Raw genomic sequence first — 22,132 nt, forward strand, 5'->3', positions numbered from 1 at the left:
TTAATACAAATGATCCAGTCAAAAGAAGCATCTTCATCCCAAGCAACTAAAGTACCAATTGATTTTGACGACGAACCTTCTGGGCCTTACATCCCTATATCTGAATGTTATACTGGGAAACCAGTTTCTTTCAAAGGTTATCCTAACAGTAACCATCACCTTCCCCCTCCTCCTCTGCCATCTTGTTCATCTTCCAGTGTTCACCATCCAATTCATCAGTCTCATGGACTGGGGTACAAGCAACTGACCCCCAGCCCTGGGGTCCATCATAACCATAACCTGAATCACAATCATCATCAGGTGACCAACTATGATGTTCCTCGTTCAAGTGTCTTCACCAAAGTAGCGCTTCGATCAACTCTCCATCCACTGGTCTCTCTCTCTCATCGTCCCACACACTCAATGCTCGTAAAAGCAAACCTCACAATCTGACTGTTGGTCCATTGAGTCATACACTCAATCGGCATGAGCGTCTCTCCGATTCCAACAATTCAACTCTTTCCCTTCGTAGTCGAGTCAGTAAGCCCAATGGTGAATTTGGCCATTCAAGCTACAGGAATGAACCACCGCCAAGGCCACCCAAGCCTAAGAAGTTGAACAATCGAAGCAAATCCGAAAGTTGCTCTCCTGCTTATGGAACAAACCATTTTAATAGCAACGATCATTTATCACCTTCAACTCCATTCAATAGTCATTTAGATTCACCATCGTCACCATCAGGCCAATTTAATCCCACCATTAATTCAAGTTCAAACAACAACATTAACATCAACATCAACAACATTATCAACAATAACAATCAACATAATAATCAACATAACAACAACATAGTAAACACCCCAACCTCTCAACCATTAACTCTTGATGATGTTTATGATTTCCCAAAATCAGAACCAGTATTTAATAGCATGAGAACTGCAATTCCCGCTCCTGGTAACCGAACTACCAAAGGGAACAGTCATTCTTACACTAATGCGCCTCCAGGTCATTTAAGTAAACCTCCAGTTTTCACTTACGATTACAAGGGAACTTTACCTGTTTATCTAGACGATAATACGATTGCTTTTGATTTGGATAATTGTGATCGATCTCCATCTACACCAAACTCTGCATTTGATTCGCTTTCTTCAAGCGGCTCTCTGTCCAAAAGTCTCACACCTCCGGCAGTTAATCGAGATTTAAAGCCAAAACGACGAGACTCTGATTCTGATACAAATGTTTCTCCGACAAGTCCAACATTTACTCTCGCACCTCCACCAGCTCACTCGAAATCTTATATTAAACCAACAAGGTAATTAATTTATGTCTAATTAAACTAGTGATTCAAATTTGTTTGATTAATGGTAAATTAATTTATTCTTATCTTTGAATGTTTATCATGAAGACTATTGAATGATGGGACACTAGGAGCTTCTTCACAAGGGAGACAATTTCAACATCATTTTCCTCGAGATGAATCAAATTCAGAAGAAGATACAATTAGTCACTATTCCACTTTGAATAAACAAAATTCATCTTTAGACAATCAGGTTTGTTCTCATCTCATCTCATCTAATTTCCTAAAATTTACCGTTAAAAAAATTACAACTTTCTTTTACTCTACCATTCAACTTATTAATTTATTTTCTCTTCTTTTCATTGATACTTTTCAGTCTCTCAAAGGATCTCCAGGAAAATCTCCAGGTGAATGCTCTGATGTAACTTACCTGGATCTCGATTTGAAAGATAAAAAAACTGATAAAGATTCTCCTAATTGTTCTGATCCAAACAAACCATTATCGAATCAACCAAAGGATCTTAATGAAAACTGCAATTCAAGCGATTCCCAGTCAACAGTTTACAAAAGTATCGATTTTGTAGCCACTCATGCTTTCCATCAATTGCGAATAAGTTCACATCGTTTTATTGGAAAAAAATAGATTTTCATTCATAAATTATCAACGAAGAAAAGAAATCACCATTAATTAATTAACTATTTACATGTTGTTTTGCAAACCTATTAAATTTATAACTGTCGACGAAGTGACCACAACCTCATAGGAGAAACGGATTCCTCTTGAACATTGAGCATTCAAATGATTCTAAGAATGTTCCTTGTCCATGATTAGTAATTAATCATATTTACTGATCACCAAAGAAAATATATTTTATTCACTATTTTCATTATTTCAATGGAAACAATTGAGCTAATTGACACGAAAAATCTTAACAATTAAACGAATCCTAATTCTAATCGACTCTATGTTTTAATAAATCATCTTTAAGCATATTTACTGATTGTTATTCTGTTATAAATTAAATCATTCACAAGAAATAAACAAATGAATTATTATTCAGGTTAGAATGATAGAAGATGAATGAAACAAAATATGATCGAATTTGAATTAAATCAGTTTCCCTCCCTGGTGGAAATTCTCAGAATTCTTATATCGATTGGAAATGATGAACAGAAGAAGATGATATATGAATATTTCAATTCTCTCTTTCTCTCTATATGATGATAAAAGAAAAAAAATATTCGAAAGAGAGAGAGAGAAAAAGAAAGAAAAAGAGAATAACATAACATTTGATTCTCATTCTTCACCAGAATTTTTCTCTCTTTCCTCTCAATCTCATCCATTCAAATGAATAAATATACATTGATCCAGAAATATTCTCAACAATTATGAACAATTAACTAATCAGATAAACGAAAGTCTAAAATAATATTAATCATAAATCCCTTTCATCCAAAGTAAACCAAAATTCAATCTAAGTATCAACTCCATTCCTTGAATATTATTCACTCTAAATGTTTCTATATGTTACCAATTGACGTCTTAATTGTTACTCTAAATACTAATTAATTGCTAAGTGATACAATTAAATGGATTATTTTAAATGGTTTTGTACAAATCAATTCATTTTACTATTTGTACGAAATTTTCTGGTCGTTTGTCTCCAAGGTCCTAATGTTTGTCCAAAGACCAAAGAGTATGTTTACCTTATTAATTTCTATCCCTTAATTGTTCACAATTAACGAAGATAACTAAATTGAAATTCCAAAAAAAAACGAACCCAAACTCTGAATCAAGTAAAATCGATCAGCTGATTCAGTTTAATGAAACTCGAAAAAAAATCCAAGTACAATGAATATTATCAATTCGTAACTTCATCAGTTGATTGAGATTTTTTTCCTTCGACGTCTAATCCAATTTACTAATCACTTATTTCTTGATGATTATTGATGTTGTTTTATTTTTCTTTCCCTCGAATCATCATTATTTTGGACAATTACTTTTCGCTCAGAATTAACCAACCTGTTAACATATCAAGTACAATTGAAATCGATCAACAATCTTACACTTGGTGTTTACAATTTCCTCCAATTTGTCTCGAAAATCGGTAAGTTACTTGATCATATTTACTTATTATCAATTTCTACCTCAACTTTGATATCGAAAATATCGAAACATTGATGAAATGAAAGGGAAATTATTCTGAAAGAAAAAGAGTAACAAGGAAAACGAATCATTTCTATTCTTATGATGTTCCATTGTTGTCATATTATTGTCACTTCTCTCTGAGAATTCCTGAGATGATACAATTCTAGGAATATACATGATAGACTCCATTTTATCGATAAAATGTATACACAATGTTCGAGAATGAGTAAACTCTATTCGATTGCTTCGATTCTCTTTTATTACTACGAACAATTTCATCTTTCATCTTAATATTTTCCTTTTCTTTTGTTCTATTCAATAGAATAAAATAATTCTCACAATTTGCTTAATATCATTTAAAAAGTTCTCCCTTCATCTTGATTATTATAATTCGTTTGTAAACAATTAATCCAATCGATTCGTAAATAAACATATAATCAACTAACGAAATTAATATGCAAACATATTCATTGCTCGTTAATTTGATTGTACATTTATTATTATTATTATTATCGTGATAATATGAAGGTTGATATTTTGATCAGGATCAATTCTGACCACTGGTCATCGTTATATTATCACCATTTAATTGTTTCTCAATCATCTTTGACATTTCAATGATCATCATTTGATATTTATCATGATAGACAAATAAAACTTTTGTAAATATTATCAATATTTTCATATATATTTCATATCATTGATTTAGTTCAATTTAAATTCAATTGTAAACATAATCGTAAATATCAAATGTTCAATTGAAACGATTTTTTTTAATATAATTTCATTTTTTTGTGTCAATGATATTAAAAGTTATCGTTTTGTTGTATATTACAATTTCCAATTAGTTTTACTATTAGAATCAAGTTTAATCATGTTAATCATGATTAAAATTGTAAGACAACTGGAAATTGTAAATGACAAGAATCAACTAGGATTTAATATTAGTTTACCTTTTTTGTTTACTGGAGCTTCATGTTAATAGGTTGGAAGTAATTTAAGAGAACAGTTTAATTCACAATTAGTTAATCAACTTTTCTCTGAAAAAGTTCTCAGTTTGTTTAGTATTAAATGCAAATAAATTTGCAATTTAATTTAGTTTATAATAACTTATTATCTTTGCTTTACTTTTACCACTTAAGGTAAATGTTTTGTATGCAATCAAAGACCAAATGTTTGCATGTTAATTACTTTGTTGATTTGTAATTGACAATTGTAATCATGGTGAAAGTTGCTTGTTTTATATTGCGATTGAAGATAATTGTTACCAAAATTCAGGTTCAATGATTTGATCAAATTTTTTCATCAATTTCTTTGTCTTTTCATCTGATTGTTAGCACTTCATATCAAGAAGTTACCAAAACTGTTTGGGAAACCAAAAAGATAACCATTGATATTTGTTGTGATGGATTCCAGGAGATTGGTGATTATTGTTATCGTAAGTATCAATTAGATTTTCACCAACACTTGATCAATTGTATTTTCATTAATACATCATAATGTTGTTAATCTTGAAAATCAATCAAATGATCACATTGTTTACATGGTAAATGATGTTGATCCTTTTGTTTCCTTTCTCGTTCTTGATTTTGCTCATTCCATCAATTGTATCAATTTAGTTTCTTTTTTGTTCTTCATGTTCCATTACAATTATTTCTGGTGAATTTATTTTCGTTTTTTTTTTGCTTTTCCTGGAAATAGCTGCTGAATCAAATGAATTTATCCTTCCATATGAACCAGTCTCCTATGATCGAGATTATTTACTTGACCAACGGCGAGTCCATCGATCAAAAAGGTCAACATCAACATTCAAGGACAATCCTGGATCGATGGATAGTTTTTTTAACAATTTTTGGAACCAAGCACATAACCAACCCAAAGAGAATTTTATTTTAATAAATTTTACTGCTTATAATCGTCTATTTGACCTTAAATTAACTTTGGACAACAGCCTTTTCTCATCTGAGACAATATTTGAATCAACAAGAAGAGGAAAATTTCATTATGACACCACAAATGCCTTAACAGGAGCTCTCAGTGGTAAGCCAAAACCATCTCAATCCAAATTATAACACCTTGATCCTAAATAAACAATGAAAAATAACACAAACAAAGAGAAAAACAAAATTAATATTGATTAAAATTCAATCAATCAATTCTTACTCACCAAATATCAATCAGAAATTAATCTCCTTCCAATAGAAAGAAAATGAAAACATCACCAGTTAATCTCAAATAAAACCTACAACTTTCTACATTTTCACAAGAAGAAAGTTAATTGTTAAAAATATTAGAAATTAACTACATCATGTAATTAAATCTCCCAATTAACTGAATCAAGACAATTTAGATTTTTCATTTTCTTTGTTTACTAAATCAAAATTTTCTCCACTTTTGATTGGTCAATTCTCAGAATTTAGTGTGTTAATTAGCCATAGTCTCCAAAGGGATACACCAGATGACACTTTCCATTAGAAAATTAAACAACAATTAAAGTTGAAGAATTGAATTAATTTTTAATGTTTTCTTATTAATTAATTTCTTTTTCTTTTTTTTTCTAATTAGATGAAAATGATTCTCACGTTGAAGGAGTTCTCACTAGTGATGGACTATTCGATGGACTGATTCGTTCTAAACTAGAAGAATTTTACATTGAACCTTCTTCTCGTTACACTAATTTAAATTCAACTTCTTTCCACACTATAATCTACCGAGTCTCCGATGCTCTACTATTAACATTGAACATTTCTAAATGTAACAATTCAATTGAAAATTTAGCCCCTTTATCTTCATCAATTCTGTTTGGAAATTATTGTCTATCTTCAATCGTTAAAACGGTTACTCTGGATGTTGTTAATGGTACTCAAGTAAATGATTCTTTAAATGTAACCAGCTTACCAAATGAAACAACGAATCAAATCTCTGGTAACAATCATAATCGAGAGAAGCGTGACAATGAAAATACTCATCAACAATCATCAATTGTTTCGCCATCATCTTCATCTTCATCGTCAACATCAACTTTAAAGCTCAAGCAAACCTATTGGCGTGATTTTGATTCACTCAATTATGAGGGAGACTCAGAGGCTTATGGAATACGAGCCGTTCAAAGAGCTCATTGGCCTGAAGAGCGACATGAAAGGCACTTTGTAATTGATCCAAAAAAGACAACCTGTATGCTTTACCTGCAAGCCGATCATTTATTTTACGAGAAAATGGGAAGTGAAGAGGCTTGTATTGAAACGATGACACGCCATGTACAAAAGGTTAACAATATCTATCGATCAACAGGTAATAAGGATAAAGATTCCAATTGAAATGATCCATGATAATAATCGTTTTCTTTTGTTATTCTTAGACTTTAATCAAGATGGTCGATCGGATAATATTTCATTTCTAATCAAACGGATTAAAGTTCACACAACGGAAGCTCTCAAAGATCCTGTATATCGATACAAAGGGTCTTATGGAGTGGAAAAATATTTAGAACTATTTTCAGAGGAAGATTATGACGCTTTCTGTTTAGCTTATATGTTCACGTACAGAGATTTTGAAGGTGGAACATTAGGTCTTGCTTGGACTGGCGATTTAAAAAACGCTGGTGGAGTTTGTGAAAAGAATGGGGTTTGTATTAGTTGAATCATCTATTGATCTTTTCGATTGATTTTCTTCTGTCTCTAAATTTCGTTTCTTTCGTTCATTCAGCATTATCGTGGTAGCTTGAAAAGTCTCAATACTGGAATAGTTACTCTTCTTAATTATGGTAAACACGTTCCGCCCATAGTTAGTCATGTTACATTGGCTCATGAGATTGGTCATAATTTTGGATCACCGGTAATATTAATCATCATTATCTAATTCGTTGTCATTATATCATATAAATTATTCTTTGTCTTATTCACTAGCATGACCCCGAAAATGAGGGAAGTTGTGCTCCAGGAGGAGAAGACGGAAATTACATAATGTTTGCTCGTGCGACCTCCGGTGATAAGCGCAACAACAATCACTTTTCACTTTGTAGCCTAAAAAGTATCAACGCTGTTCTCAATACCAAAGCAAGAAGTTCAAAGGGCTGTTTTCAAGGTAATTGATTAACTTTTGGCTAATTCATGATGAATTCTGTATCCTCTTCCAATAATGACGAGAGTTCAATCAAATGATTTATGTATCTAGATCACCTTTTACCAAGTCTACCCTGAAAGTACATCAATGTATCTCAATTTTATCCTGATAAATTTACTACAAATTGTCATAAGTCTTAACGAAGCAAGAAAAAAATAATAACATTAGATAATAAGAGCAACTTATAAATCAGAATCAAGAGAATTTCCATTTGTCCAATTGATGCATTTTCTTCATGAAGATTATTACTTTTCTTATTTCCATTCTCATTGTTATTCTTTGATTCTTGTTAATACTTAGATATTTATTTATATTTATTATCTTTCATTTATTATCTTTTATTACTCTCGATTTTCTAACCTATTCCCTATAGAACCTCAAGAATCTATCTGTGGTAATGAGGTCGTTGAACCAGGGGAGGAATGCGATTGTGGTTGGGCTGAAGACTGTACGGAAAGTTGTTGTTTTCCAATGCAATCGAATCCACCCAAAAATGAGATTCCCTGTCGCCTTAGACCCAATGTTATCTGCAGGTAAAGTAACACCCGATTCACCCTTTCGATTGAATTTCCACTACGATGACATTTCACATGAATGAACTGAAATCTCATATGAGGATATTTTTTTGTTTACTTTCATGAAAAAACTTGATTCCATTGTTCAGTCCAAGCCAAGGTCCATGTTGTGCCCATGATTGTCGCCTTACCGTTGGAAATAAATGCCGAGATGATAATGGCTGCCGAACTGCAAGCTATTGCAAATATCCTTTTCATACATCGAATAATTGTTTATCTAATATTATTAGATTATTTTTCTCTTCCCGCATGTATTTAAAATTTGGAATTTTTTTGCATGAAGATCAACCTTTCCTTTTTGTTGATTCCTTGAGATTACTCGGTGAGTATTGCACCTTTGCATGGTTCGAATTGATCGCTTTTCCAATTACAATCATAATTCCTTAACTGAGAAACACTGGTCAAGGTCCTGGTTGTCCACCATCTACATTCGTCCCCAACAAAACAGTTTGTAATCAAGAATCAGTCTGTTTCATGGGAGTAAGTATTAATACCTTTAATTATTTTCTATTTTTCTATTTAGCCAGTTTAGTCTAAACTGTGAATTATTATTTTATCCTAATCATCAAAATTAACTTTACGCCTTAGAGCGCGGCCTTAGCGGGTCAATTGCTTTATACCCAGCGGGTCCTTCTCAATAAGTCTTAATTGAGAAGAGAGAGAGAGAGAGTTTGTTTTCAAGGAAAAACAATTAAACAGAACGACCTTAAATTATTACATTCGTATTGTGTCTTAATTGTTTTTTTTTGTTCTTTCACTTAGGAATGCACTGGATCTATTTGTATCGCCTATGGATTGGAATCATGTCAATGTAAAAAGAAATTCGATGAGCCCGATACCAAATTATGTGAACTTTGCTGTCGATTCCCTGGCGATGATTCAACTTGCAAGTGAGTGATAAAATTCAATTAATTTATCGAAAACTTCATTTCTGATATATCAAAGGCTTTTTATACTGTTTATTACTATTGTAATTTGTAATTCGATAGCATTTGTTTCACACAATATCACTTTTAAAAATATCGATACAAAATAAACAATCACTTTATTTTGTTATTTTGTATAGATTTTCATGTGACCTTGTGAACTCATAAAATAATTGTAAAGAAAGACTTTAAATTGTTTTGTTTATTTATAAATGTTGAAAATTGATTGAGTGCCCGAGGTCAATACATCGACTAATCTTATGAAACTCTTATGCTATAATATTAATTGTGTAGAGTAAATATTTAATTGATTATAGTCAATATCTAAATCTTGTTAACTATTCTCTTTAATTAGCAAATTTAAAAATCACGAGACTAATTTAAAAATCGATCATCTTTCTGGTTTAATGATCGATGTATCAGGTTACCACTAGTTAGTGAGCTCCACCTTCAGCATTTGCGCTTTAAGAAAATTTAAATCATTTAAAGAGTGAAAGTGATAATAGTTGTTCATATTTTTCCAATTGTTCCATTTCATGAATTTTTTGAATTCTCATCAATTTCAACCCGAAAATTATTAATACACTGAACAGCATCCAAAGGAAGCGCCTGTGACTCCAATTAGTCAATCATCAAATTAGAGAGAGAGAGAGTGTGGGAGTCTTGTTTGTCTCCCTTAGTGAGAACCTTTAAATAGGTCATTTGTTCACCTGTTTCAACAGTTCGTCTTTTGCTTCTGTCAAGTGCGTTTCTACATTATTATTATGTCTTCGTCAACTATGCCTTCATCTATTGTCCGTTTGTTTGACGTTGAATTTGATCGTTTTGATTATGATCTGATTCAAAGTAAAATGGAGCAGTTAACCAATTTGTCAAGATCTACAAGGCCTTTTTTAATCAAACCCCTTAGTCCTTTGGATCCCGAATATTTTCGTGATAACATGATAAAGAACGATGATTCGACCCTTGGATATGGTGGATATCCATCAGCAAAGGCCTATTTCTATCGATACAAAGCTGTTATTTGTAAATCAGTTGATTTGGTCCCAAAAACCCGTCGTTCACTTAATCCATATGAAGATGCTCTCATTCCAAAGGAAGTTTATTATGAGCATGCTGCTTCATGGGAAGATAAAAAAATTCATTCTGCTTTCATGGCAAATTGGCTGAAATTCACCCAGAATAGTGATCTTGCTGAGCATCTATTGGCTACAGGTTTTCATGTGATTGAAAGTCGCAAACCAAGACCTTGGGGCACCACCTCTCCGACGACTAATGATCGAGTCAATATTACTGGTAAAATATTGATGATTATTCGAGAAGAGCTTCGCCGTGAACGCGCTCGAGCTATTGTCAACGCTCACCCATATCTCATCACCGAAGTCAGTTGTCGATTAACCTAAACAACTTCGCCTCATGGATCTTATTAAATTCTGACCACGACCAATAAACTCATCTATTACAATAGACTTAAGCCTCCATTGGTCATTCTAATGTGAAGAATGCTAATTTAATAAGTTCTATAAATGATTTCGACAGCCAATCCAATCCAATTCTTCTTTTTTTTCTTTTTTTTGTGTTCTAATATTTAGACACTTTGGTGCTTTTAAGAATTTCCTTATTTATATTCTTCTCAATTTTGATATCCCCTTGAACTCCTTGATTAGTGATTTAACCCAAAGTCTTGTCTGATGATCGATCAGAATGAAGTTTTCATCTCTTATCAATTAACCCGTTTCTTATAAAAAGACTAATTTTCTTTTGAAGATCATCATTCGAGTGGAACACTGCCCCTTTAGATGTGCCTGATCTTTATTCCAAACCAGGAACACCATGTAACAACTATAACGGATATTGTGACATATTCCAACAATGTCGAGAAGTCGATCCTTCCGGTCCTTTGGCCACTTTGAGACGTTTTCTATTATCAAATGAATCGATGGCCTCAATTAAACGCTGGTTGAACGAGCAATGGATCTGTGTAATTATCTTATGTGTTATGGCTCTTTTAATTGTTGTAAGTTAATTGTAATCTTCAATTCTCAATGTCTATTTAGTGGATTAATTGATTTACATTTTTTAAACTTTAATTTTCTCTTTCCTTTTACAGTTTCTCTTGGTGAAAGTATTTGAGAAACGTAATTACGAGATACCTAAAAGTGAACTATTTGAATCTAATTGTTTGGATGTAACATCTTCATCCTCATCAACCGCCTCAGTTTTTGCTCGTCATCGGCACAATTCATCTTCATCAACATCGTCTTCCAGACCAGCAATGGTTCGTAACCATGGTAATCTTGTACGAACAAGTTTAGCCTTTGGCCATCAATTAAATTATCATCAACATGATAATCACGAATTCCACTGTCATCCACTTGGATTAACAGGCAATGGATGGGTTTAAATCACTATTCTGTTGATGATCCAAATTTACAGAATCAAAAAAAAACAACAAAAATGTTTAATCATTTCAGTTAATTAAAAATAAACGAAAATAATATTTATCAATCAACTTGATAATTTTCCGAATCACTCATTTAAACCAAACAACAACAACAACAATCAAAACATAAATTTTTTCCCAGAAAGAAATTAAATTTCAATCTGAGTGATCAGATTTCCTTTCGATCATTAAAACAAACCACCCAAATCAGATTATTCTAATTAAGATCCAACATGAGACAATCTGATCGTCTAATTGTGATCAAAATCTCAAATTGTTTTCATGGAAATGAAATTTACCACTTTTTATATGAAGAAAACCCCTAATCAGGCTTGGCTTTTACACTGTTACAGATGACGTTGTTGTCTATTAGTTGATGATTTTTCTTACAATTTATTAATTACTCAAGTGTTACACCTTATTTATTATTTGTAATTTAAGTGATAAACTTTCTATTAACATGAGTGTTATCGTGAATTGATCATTTAACTGTCAGAATGTGAGAAAATTGGCCAATCTTTTTACCCTTTCAACCTTTTCCATCGGTTTTGTTTTCCTGTTTTTTTCTTCTCCTTTATTTATTAATTTATTAATTTGGGAAAGGAAAGAAATTTATATTTCTTTATTACTCTTTCCGGTTTCAATAGATTCTATAAATTTGTTTTTATTTTGGTTGAAATTGTCATTTAGTTTATAAAAGAGAGAAGAGAAAAATATTAACCCAAGCAATATGTCTCAACGGACTCAAGCTCCTTTAACTGCAAACAATGCATCGGGTAAAAGGCTTCTTGATTCATTACAAGTTGATCTGAGGAATATTTCAAGTGAATCTAAAAGGAAACTTCCAGCCCTGAAAGAGGTAAGTTGTCAATCATTTCTAATCATTAAAAGGAAATTAATTTCTCCCTTTCTATCGTGTCCATTTCCTAGGCTGCTGAGGCTGGTATTGTTAAGCTGCGAAGTGCATCAAGTAAACACACAGATCTGAGATTAGGTGAGTTTCAATTTAATCTATTCTTTCATTGAATCAATTTAATGATCCTTTGTTTCCATAATTTTCTAAATTTTAATCGTCTCATTTGCTTTTCTTTCATATTTAATCAGCTCTCCTATCAGAAAGTCCAGAATTGTTGGAACCTTTTTTCATGGCATGTGATTCAAAGATCCCTAAGTTGGTTCTTATATCTTTAAATGCCATTCAAAGGTTAATCAGTCATGAAGCTGTTTCGACCACTGCAACCGTCCATTTAATTCATTGTCTATGGAATCTGATGGAAAATGAAATTGAAGAATTGAAATTATTACAAACAATGACGCTTCTCATTTCTACCAATGAAATTGTCCAAGGAGAAGCTCTTGCCAAAGGATTGGCTCTATGTTTCCGTTTACATTTTACCAAAAATCAAACTGTTAATAATACAGCCTCGGCCACCATTAGACAATTGGTATCGTTTGTCTTTGAGAGAGTCCAAGCTGAGGATAAAATAGATGATCCCAATGTTGCCAAGATTGTGGTTAATTACGAGGAGCTGAAAAATGGATCTAAAAATCCACCTCAATCTCTTCGTTCTGCTGCTCGAGATGCTTTCCTGTTGTTCCAAGATTTGGTACAATTAGTTAATGGTGATCAACCCTTTTGGTTACAAGGGTTAATTGAGATGACTCGAACTTTCGGTTTAGAGTTACTGGAATCCATATTTACCAATTTTTCAGATATATTCTTACGCCATGAAGAGTTCAGTTTCTTATTGAAAGAAAAAGTTTGTCCTCTTGTTATCAAGTTGTTCTCACCTAATATCAAATATAAACCTCACCACTCAATGTTACACCAATTACAACAACAACAGCAACAACAACAACAAATACAACAATCTCAACAACATCAATCGGATGGACAGCAAAGTAGCTTGACCTCTTCCGATAAACCAATGTTTCCAATATCTACTAGACTTTTACGAATAGTAACTGTTTTGGTGCAAAATTTTTATTCTCTTCTGGTAATTTGAATCAAATCAATCGAATTAATTTATTTATTGATAATCATTGTTTTTCTCTTTCATTTCAGATTACCGAATGTGAAATTTTCCTTTCACTGTTGATCAAATTTCTTGAAGCAGATAAACCTAACTGGCAAAGAGCACTAGCATTAGAAGTGATCCATAAAATGAGCCAACAACCGAAGCTTTTACAGTAAGTTGCGTTTAATTGCCATTAATTGATGTCAATTTTGTTAATCAATCACACTTTTTGTTTCTCTTTTTTTTATCTTCTCAGATCATTCTGCCAATTCTATGATATGAAACTTAACAGCTCGAAAATTTTCCGAGACATAATAGTAGCGCTTGGAGTTTATTGTCAATCTATTTTCATCTCCCCTCCAATTACACCCAGTTTACTTTCTTCATTGATAAATGCTGCGACAGTTGCATCTTCATCAGGTACACCACCAAATACTCCGAATGCTAATCAAATTAACTCTTCAAGTGGAGTTGTCACTCCTCAACCCGCTTTCCTCCTTCGAGGTACATGGGTTCCTGTAATATTTACATTAAATATCGGACAAAGTAAGAGTTATTTTCTTGACCAATTGGACAAATTGGAAGCTCCAACGGTACCCGATGGCTATGGTTTAACTACTGCTTTACATTGTCTTTTCGAAGTGGTTGAAAGCATATCAACCATAATCGATGGTCCAAACAAAACTGATTCAAAAGAATCTAAGGAAATTGCAATAGAATCAATTACTTCAAAATTGAGATTAACTCGTATAAATGAATTAGATTCTGAAACTAAAGCGCTACATGAATCAATACTGAACTCTAGTTGGAGTGGACTTGTTGCTGCTTTCGCCCTTTTACTTGATGCCTCAACTGACGAAACAATTACCGAAACAATTTTGAAATCTATGGAAAAATTAACTGCACTCTATGGTCTTTATGGGTTGAACACTCCTCGTGATTCCGTCATAACCGCAATGTGTAAAACTTCATTGCCAATTGGATATAATTTACCAATTTTATCTTTTAAAATTCCTACAGCTTCTGAAAATTCATCACCCATCTCTCTTACTCCTTCAGCCTCTACCGGGACTCTCATCTCAAGTACAACTGGGTGTCACAGTCGATCATCTAGTTTTGATCTATCCAATCATTGGGCAACAAGCAATATCAATCTTTTATCAAATAATTCAACTTTACTTCAACAAACTCAACCACCACCCACTTCATTATCCTCTAACCTCTATCTTCGAGGTACCCCACAATCAGAATCATCAGACTTTCGTCAACAAGTTGTCGCTGTTGGAACTCCGTTACCCTCCTCTGTACCTGCAGGCACAAGTACACAGGGACCAGTTATGTTAACCGCCAAGAATTTGCAATGTATGAAAGCCATTCTGGCTGTGGCTCATTCTTATGGATTTGTCTTAGGATCTTCTTGGCATCTTATCCTAACAACTTTACAACATTTAGCCTGGATTTTGGACCTAAAACCCACCACTGGTGGTTCCCTGAAAGTGGGTAAACCAGGAACCGAAGCTGGAGCATCAACCAGCTCACTAATTACCACCGCTGCAATGTCAGATCTTCCTGTTCTCTCCGCAATGCTTTCCAGATTATTTGAATCAAGCCAGTGAGTATTTTTAATCATCCAAAGTTGATTTACAATTCTATTTTCAATCTCTACTCTCAATCAACAAAATGACAAATTGTTCCGTCTCACCACCTAGTCCTCAAATCCTTTCCTTATCACAATTCCCTTTTATTCCCATTTCTAATTGTCATAAAAATCAATTGCTATTGATCCTTAAATCAACACTAACGTTAATCACTCACAACTAAATATATTAATCACTAACTTGTCAATTACTTTTATCCTCTTTAAATGCTGTCACAATCAAGTTATGCGCCTTTGGCAAACTTGTTGTCCCGTGTTTTTTACTGTTCGCAGTAAGTGTGAAATGATATTAATTAATTAACTATTATTCAAGTATTTCATTTTCCTTATCCCTTGGTTAATAGAATTTTATTTGTTTTTATGTTTTCTTAATTGTTTTACATTCGATTTCAATATTATTTCTAATCTATTTTGCTTTCTGTTTATCACTTTTAACCAGGGAATTAGATGATTCAGCTTTACTTCATCTTGTGGAAGCCCTTTGTAAACTCTCAAACGAAGCCATGGAAATGGCCTACAATAATCGCGAACCTTCATTATTTGCTGTTGCCAAAATGCTGGAAACTGGTCTTGTAAATTTAAAACGATATAAAATATTCTGGAAACCAATGACTGATCATCTTCTGCAAGTTTGTCAACATCCACAATCAAAAATGAGGGAATGGGGAGCAGAGGCGCTTACCTGTTTAGTGAAAAACGCGTTAACCTTAAAAGATTTAGAAATTGGTGAGAAATTTAAATTTCTCGATCAACTTCAAGCCATGTCATTTATAAATCATGTCGATATCCGTCAAAAGCAATTAGACTGTGTAATACAAATATTACAATCATCTGGAGACACAATTTCTGAAGGATGGCCTCAAATATTGGAAATAATTGGCTCCATCAATGAGAATCAAAGTGAAAATCTTATTCGTATCGCTTTCCAATGTTTACAGTTAATTATTCGTGATTTTCTTTCATCCATTCCAGCTATTTGTTTAGTCTTGGTTGTCGATACAATTGCAAAGTTTGGCTCTCAAACCCAAGAATTAAATGTTTCCTTGACGGCTGTTAGTTCCTTATGGGACACTGCTGATTATTTATTTTCCAATCGTAAAGTAATTGAAGAGAATCTTGAAGATGAAGTGAATGCTGATCCAAATTCACAAATTCCAGCATATGGTTGCCTATGGATGAGCCTTTTTACCAAACTTGGAGATTTATGTACAGATTCACGACCCTCTCTAAGAAAATCCGCAAGTCAAACTCTTTTCGCCACATTGAGTACTCATGGTGAAATATTAGATTCCAATTTATGGTCATCAGTTCTTTGGAAAGTTCTCTTCCCTCTCTTGGATCGTGTTAGAATTGCGTCCAACTCAGCGAGTAGCGATAAAATTACCGAGGTTCCTAAGTCAATGGGTATTTCTGGAATAGGTGTAAACGGTAACACAGGATCAATTTTACTTCACCATTCTCGTAACACCGCTCAAAAGCAATGGTCAGAAACACAAGTTCTAACCCTTTCTGGTGTTTCTCGAATTTTCAGCCTTAAAAGAGACCAATTTATATCAACTTTAGGCGATTTTGAGAGATCATGGACTCTTTTACTGGACCATATTGAGACTTCTGCTCAATCAAAAAACACTGAAGTTTCAATTTCAGCTTTAAAATGTTTCCAAGATGTTCTTTCATCATCTTATAATCTCTCTGGTCCATTTTCCTCTGCTAATAAAACCGGAGATGGCGATTCTACAAGTAACAGTTCAATAAATAAACCACCGACCATTTCGTTGAACAAATCACACAAAAGTCTATGGTTAACAGCATGGAAAGTGTGGCTTAACATTGGAACCCAATGTTTAAAATATTATTACGAGGATTCTTCATGTGATAGTGGCATTGGTCGTTCATCTCATTCATTTTCTACTTCCTCTTTAACCTCATCTTCATCATCTAATACTTCAAATAATAAGCAGATAAAATCATCAAATGAACAAAATTCATCTTATCTTCCTTCTCAATCTTTCCTTGCCTCTTTGATTCAAATTTTCCCTTTTCTATTACAATTGATCAAAGATTCATTTACAGCCAACGATTTTAGCAATTTATTTTCCGTCCTTGAGAAAGCATTAGCTGTCCCAGTCGATGTTGCCACTCAGGCTTACATGATGTCGTCCACGGCTGCAACCCTACAGGAAATTCAATCAGGATCTGCTACACAAATTCCAGTGACACCTCTTCAAGAATCAATTTTATTTGTCATGGAAACATTTCAAAATGATATTATCGGTAAAGCAACAAAAGGAGACTCACCTGATTCATGGGAACCATTATTACCTTTATTAATTAATCAGTATCTCAATTTTTCATTATTTGCTTGTCATTCACCAAGTACCTCTAAAGTTACCCAGTACCTTATTAACTCAACCAACAAATTCACAGCAAGTGTAAGTGTTTCCTAGTTTTGATACAAAATTTAATCAAAACACTAATCAATTGATTCAATGATTAACTAATCAATCTTAATACTATTTCAGGCTGATTGGACCATGGCTAGTCTTGTACCCTTTGGTGAAAGATGTTTAAGATCTGCTTTAATTTTATATCAACATACAGCCTCTTGGAGATCTGTAATTAAAGGTGGAATACTTCATTCCTTTATTAAGGTAATTAATGGTTAATTAATTTGATTCTATGATCGATTATACTAATGATTCTTATTGATTCTTCAGGCTCTTAAGATCCCGCTTTCTATAAAATATGCTTGTCCCTCACAATCGACATGGAAATTGGCTCATCAAATTTTGTTGAATTGTTTATCGATTGGATTACCAATAGCTCGACAATTTAGTATGTTACTCAAATTCTGTTCTCTCTCTTTTTTTTATTGGCAAATTTGTTTGGAATGATGATTAAATTAACTATCAATTATTGTTATTAGGTGGAGATTTTGTTAGTTTATGGGCCGATTTGGCATCGACTTTGGAAACTTTCCTGTTCTCGATTAGTAAACAACCTTTAAATCAGAGTTTGGAAGAGCAACAATGTGATGAAATTCTTGATGTTAAAGTCGTCGAATTGATTAGAGATAATATTCTTCCTTATGCTGGACAAATGCCCAAAGAATTTGTTTTACAAATAGTATCAATACTAAACAAAGGATCAATTCATTCTGCGACCAATGGATCACCAATCGGTTAGATTTTTCGTTGATTATGATCAATCGATTATAAGTAATTTTTTTCTTTGTTATTAATTTGATTTTCTCTTTTCTTTCTTCATTATATTTCTTGGTTTACATTTACAGAATCGACTAGGAAATTGCGAGAAGAATTTGCTAGATGTTGTTTCGATACTCTTCTTCAATTCTCTTTTCTTGGTCCTAAAGGTAATCCCAATCTTTTCATACAAACACCAAGTCTATCAGCCCAAGGATCAACCACTCTAGCAACTCCTGTAACTGATATCGGTTTGGTGAATAAACTAGTGGTAACTTCATTATTACAACGATTCCATGAGGTTGTTATCAAATATGTGGAAGATGAAAAGCTTAGTGGTAAATGTCCTTTACCAAGACACCGAATGGCTGAAATATCATTCGTTTTACAAGCTTTGGCTACATTGACTTCTTCCATGAAGAAAGCACCACCAGACACAGGTATCAATTGATTTGTCATCTCATATTTTCCATGATATTGATATGGATCATGTTTTCTAATTTTCCTTATTATTTTCCTTTAACAGTTGAACACGGAGTTTGGGAACAAATGATTTCTCTTTATCCACATCTAGTTGATTGTACAATGTCTAATTGTGCCCAAGTTAATCGAGCTTTAAGAGAGGTACTACACGAATATAAGGATCTACTTCATCCTCCATCACACGTTAAACCGACAAATAGCCAAAAGATTTTTATGAATGGTAGTTGACGTTTGTGATTTGTTTTTAATCAGCTGCTTATTTATAACGTAAGGACCAAAGAGTAACAAACTCTCTCTCTCTCTACTCTTTGGTAAGGACAGATTCTATGCTGATTTGATAACTCAAGTATAATTATTACTAAAGAGAAAACTGATCTTTCTTTTTATTACCATTTAAAGTTGACAAAAAAAAGTGTATGTGTGTTTGTAAACAAAGTAAAACACCTTCAAGTCAATAAGTCAATTTGTTTTGTCACATTTCTTCAACAACCATAGCATTTTGTTGAACATCCATTGGAATAATTTTCTGACACTTTACCATGGTTTCATTGAGGTTCTTCATAGTGACTTGTATTTTTTCAAACGATTGTATCCTTTTATTGATTGTATCAATTCCTTGACTAAGTTCACGGCTTTTAATGATAATCTTTTTTGTATCTTCAATGGTTTCTTCAATGTCAGAAACTATTTCCAAAATAGATTCTGTTAGCTCTTCATCTTCATTAAGATTACTGCTAATTTCATTATGAATTTTTTCCTCCTCATTGAGAAAATCATCAAAACAGCTCTGTGTAACAGAAGAAAAAGATTGAAACAAAACAAAACAAAACAAAGAGAATAAATTAAATTAATTTGAATTATTTGCATAAAACAATTAAATCACCTTAATGAAATTAAAATAAACTTTATCCGCTTTAATGGCAAACCGTTTAAAACGATCAACCCGTTTGGTTACCAGTTTATTGTTGAAACGATAATCTTCAACTAGAGTTTTGGTCAACTCATTGAAGATTTGATTAAATTGGGAATCAAATTCTTCCATAATCACAATTAACAATAAGTAGATTAAATTAATTTGAGTAAACAAAAAGGAGACACAAAAATAAAAAGTAACAATAAAAACAATTCAATTGTAAACACAATCGTTTACGCGCCAAAGGAGGAGCTTAGAAAAGAAGGCGCGTAATTTAAACTAACGAAAAAGTTTTAATTTGAATTTGATTTTCGATTAAAATTTGTTTTTCTTTCCTTTTTTTTATTAATTGTTATGGAAACAAATAGAATATTGTTTCTTAAAAATTAACACAGAATCAGGATAATGCTGATGATGGTTTAGTTTTTGTTTTCTTTGTTTGCATTATATATCAATTTCATTCACCAATTTAAATGGAATGGAATTTTTAATTTTAATAACAAATTTTGTGTATCGATTTAATTGTATTTAATTCATCACAGCTTATCATTAATGATCAAGTTAATTGTGTTTAACTGAATGTACAAGTTTTCGAGTGATCATTTGAACATTTCGATTAGAAGCAGAAAGAATCAAGGAAAAAAAAAGTAATTGCAAATTGTAATTCCAATCCATTTGTAATTGATCCCATTCCAATCAACAATTAACGTAAAGTTTTGGATTCAAGTTGTAATCAAAGTTTATATCAAACTCAACCAGAGATAATATTAGATGATTATTATTATTTTATGGATTAAATTGTGGTTTAATTTTGGATTGGTTGCCAAGGCAACGTTCTTTGAGCATTTAACCAGAAAGGAATGAGCCAAAGTACAAGATATTAAATGATGACGATGAAAACGATATTCAAAATTGTCCATCAACGATAATGAGCCAGAAAATAATGACGATAATAACATGGTAATACTCTGAATATCAAGAGTGTCAGATTTATCTCAGATGAACCCATGGAAACTGAGCAATGTTGAAATCTATCGAAGAGAGGGAAAGAAAAACATTCGAAAATCAGAAAACTTATTGAATAATAGTTAATAAATTAGTAGATTAAAAAGAGAAGAAAAAAAAATAATAATATTTATATTGAACAATAAATTCTAAACTCATATAATAATAAATATATTGTTTCAACAATCCAGGGTTAGTTATCCTTCATGGGAACAGTTATTTACATGGTTAGATAATAATATCTCTGGATGGAAAAATATTTCATCTCTGTAATGTAAACATGATATTACTATTACCATGAACCATTGAACCATTGAGATTAAATTGAGTGAAAATAACAATACAAGTTCATGGGGCCAATATACAGAACATAGATAGATAATTTCTGTTATCATATCTTCAAAATTGTATCTATTTTTTTTGTTCTAACCTCTTGGTACAATATTGATAACATGGAGAGGGAGAAAAAGTGAGAATAGGATAAGAAGAATGTTCAATTTCAATAATACATATTCTATTATATGGATAGATTGAAATGAGAAAAACAAAATCAATTCTTCATGGTCACGTATCAGAATTTTGGTTTTCTATCCAATTCTCCTGAACAATATAATATTAAATTCTGATACAAACTGTTACTTTAATCCTTTTTCCTTCATGATTTAGTTGATAATCTCATTGGTAGGATAAGATAATAAATTTGTTTTCCAACAAATTATTTAGATTGTAAAACAAAAACCTCTAGAAAATCAACTTTTTATTATCGTTTTCTTATATGTTTATAATAAAATCATCGGTCTATTATTATTGATAGCAGATTAACTGACCACATATTGACCATTTAGTTGTATTAAACAACAATGTTCATCTCATGTTTCCTCGTTATCGAATCTCTTTCAATTTAATCAAATAATATCATATGAATTCCTTCAAGTTTAACCTACTTTCAGAACTTTTTTTCGCCATGATTTAAGATTTAATTTCAAATTTTGGTTCATCATCAATAAAATAAATTTCTCTGTATTTGAATGATAACAATAGAAAATGTTGATAATATAAATAAAAAAAAAAGGTTCTCATTGTGGTCAAAACAATTGGTTAACTTTAATCACTCTAATCAAACTAATTCATCAGGGATTAAGTGAATCTCTTGACTTACTACATCCTTGTAATATTATAATATATTCACGTTGGTGAAACTAACGGTAAATTTATCATTCATGATAATCAGAATAGAAACTTGAGTTCTACTAATAGTTGATTAGAAAAAGTAAATTGTAGTTGTAGTGAAATTTCAACCTAATTAATGGATTCCTTGAGTTTCACCATTTTCTTTACTTTTTGATTGCTGTCAACTTACAA

The 22,132-nt window shown here is 32.2% G+C and overlaps 4 protein-coding genes across 6 annotated transcripts; 3 read left to right on the forward strand and 1 right to left on the reverse strand.

The window, feature by feature from the left end:
* Positions 1-9: 9 nt before the first annotated feature.
* Positions 10-2,233, forward strand: LOC128389287 (serine/threonine-protein kinase pakD-like). Its single transcript, XM_053348843.1, has 4 exons — positions 10-233; positions 314-1,291; positions 1,385-1,529; positions 1,653-2,233. The coding sequence occupies exons 1-4, from the start codon at positions 10-12 to the stop codon at positions 1,917-1,919; spliced, it is 1,614 nt and encodes a 537-aa protein (XP_053204818.1). The 3' UTR covers positions 1,920-2,233.
* Positions 2,234-2,560: 327 nt separating this feature from the next.
* LOC128389292 (disintegrin and metalloproteinase domain-containing protein 10-like) lies at positions 2,561-11,560 on the forward strand. The gene is made up of 14 exons (XM_053348850.1): positions 2,561-2,973; positions 3,289-3,384; positions 4,763-4,863; positions 5,127-5,465; positions 5,991-6,716; positions 6,784-7,049; positions 7,131-7,259; positions 7,331-7,508; positions 7,921-8,080; positions 8,212-8,307; positions 8,521-8,602; positions 8,885-9,012; positions 10,816-11,065; positions 11,159-11,560. The coding sequence occupies exons 1-14, from the start codon at positions 2,867-2,869 to the stop codon at positions 11,450-11,452; spliced, it is 2,952 nt and encodes a 983-aa protein (XP_053204825.1). The 5' UTR covers positions 2,561-2,866; the 3' UTR covers positions 11,453-11,560.
* Positions 11,561-11,834: 274 nt separating this feature from the next.
* LOC128389291 (protein MON2 homolog) lies at positions 11,835-19,310 on the forward strand. Of its 3 annotated transcripts, XM_053348848.1 has the most exons (13): positions 11,838-11,990; positions 12,182-12,350; positions 12,422-12,485; positions 12,596-13,488; positions 13,557-13,681; positions 13,766-15,121; positions 15,391-15,438; positions 15,606-17,598; positions 17,689-17,817; positions 17,884-18,001; positions 18,093-18,347; positions 18,459-18,809; positions 18,896-19,310. In XM_053348848.1, exons 2-13 carry the CDS (start codon positions 12,222-12,224, stop codon positions 19,078-19,080), a joined length of 5,646 nt encoding a protein of 1,881 aa, XP_053204823.1. In that variant the 5' UTR covers positions 11,838-11,990; positions 12,182-12,221; the 3' UTR covers positions 19,081-19,310. The 3 variants fall into 3 exon arrangements, with proteins under 3 accessions (XP_053204822.1, XP_053204824.1, XP_053204823.1); XM_053348847.1 differs by having other exon boundaries at positions 11,835-12,350; XM_053348849.1 differs by lacking the exon at positions 15,391-15,438 and having other exon boundaries at positions 11,836-12,350.
* LOC128389296 (uncharacterized) lies at positions 19,202-19,894 on the reverse strand. The gene is made up of 2 exons (XM_053348855.1): positions 19,736-19,894; positions 19,202-19,639 (listed from the first exon to the last, which is right to left on the reverse strand). The coding sequence occupies exons 1-2, from the start codon at positions 19,892-19,894 to the stop codon at positions 19,325-19,327; spliced, it is 474 nt and encodes a 157-aa protein (XP_053204830.1). The 3' UTR covers positions 19,202-19,324.
* Positions 19,895-22,132: the final 2,238 nt, after the last annotated feature.

Source organism: Panonychus citri, unplaced genomic scaffold, assembly GCF_014898815.1.
Source record: "Panonychus citri isolate SS breed McGregor unplaced genomic scaffold, ASM1489881v1 Contig00107, whole genome shotgun sequence".
In the NCBI taxonomy this organism is placed as follows: Eukaryota; Metazoa; Arthropoda; class Arachnida; order Trombidiformes; family Tetranychidae; genus Panonychus; species Panonychus citri.

Excerpts from the sequence above, each read along its gene's own strand:
- LOC128389287 (XM_053348843.1), top strand. The coding sequence starts at position 10 with ATGATCCAGTCAAAAGAAGCATCTTCATCCCAAGCAACTAAAGTACCA. Across the intron at positions 234-313 it reads CATCAGTCTCATGGACTGGG|ATGTTCCTCGTTCAAGTGTC; the intron begins GTACAAGCAACT and ends TGACCAACTATG. Across the intron at positions 1,530-1,652 it reads ATTCATCTTTAGACAATCAG|TCTCTCAAAGGATCTCCAGG; the intron begins GTTTGTTCTCAT and ends GATACTTTTCAG.
- LOC128389292 (XM_053348850.1), top strand. The coding sequence starts at position 2,867 with ATGGATTATTTTAAATGGTTTTGTACAAATCAATTCATTTTACTATTT. Across the intron at positions 3,385-4,762 it reads CCAATTTGTCTCGAAAATCG|CACTTCATATCAAGAAGTTA; the intron begins GTAAGTTACTTG and ends TCTGATTGTTAG. Across the intron at positions 9,013-10,815 it reads GGCGATGATTCAACTTGCAA|ATCATCATTCGAGTGGAACA; the intron begins GTGAGTGATAAA and ends TTTCTTTTGAAG.
- LOC128389291 (XM_053348847.1), top strand. The coding sequence starts at position 12,222 with ATGTCTCAACGGACTCAAGCTCCTTTAACTGCAAACAATGCATCGGGT. Across the intron at positions 12,351-12,421 it reads AACTTCCAGCCCTGAAAGAG|GCTGCTGAGGCTGGTATTGT; the intron begins GTAAGTTGTCAA and ends TCCATTTCCTAG. Across the intron at positions 18,810-18,895 it reads GAAAGCACCACCAGACACAG|TTGAACACGGAGTTTGGGAA; the intron begins GTATCAATTGAT and ends TTCCTTTAACAG.
- LOC128389296 (XM_053348855.1), bottom strand. The coding sequence starts at position 19,894 with ATGGAAGAATTTGATTCCCAATTTAATCAAATCTTCAATGAGTTGACC. Across the intron at positions 19,640-19,735 it reads TTTATTTTAATTTCATTAAG|AGCTGTTTTGATGATTTTCT; the intron begins GTGATTTAATTG and ends TCTGTTACACAG.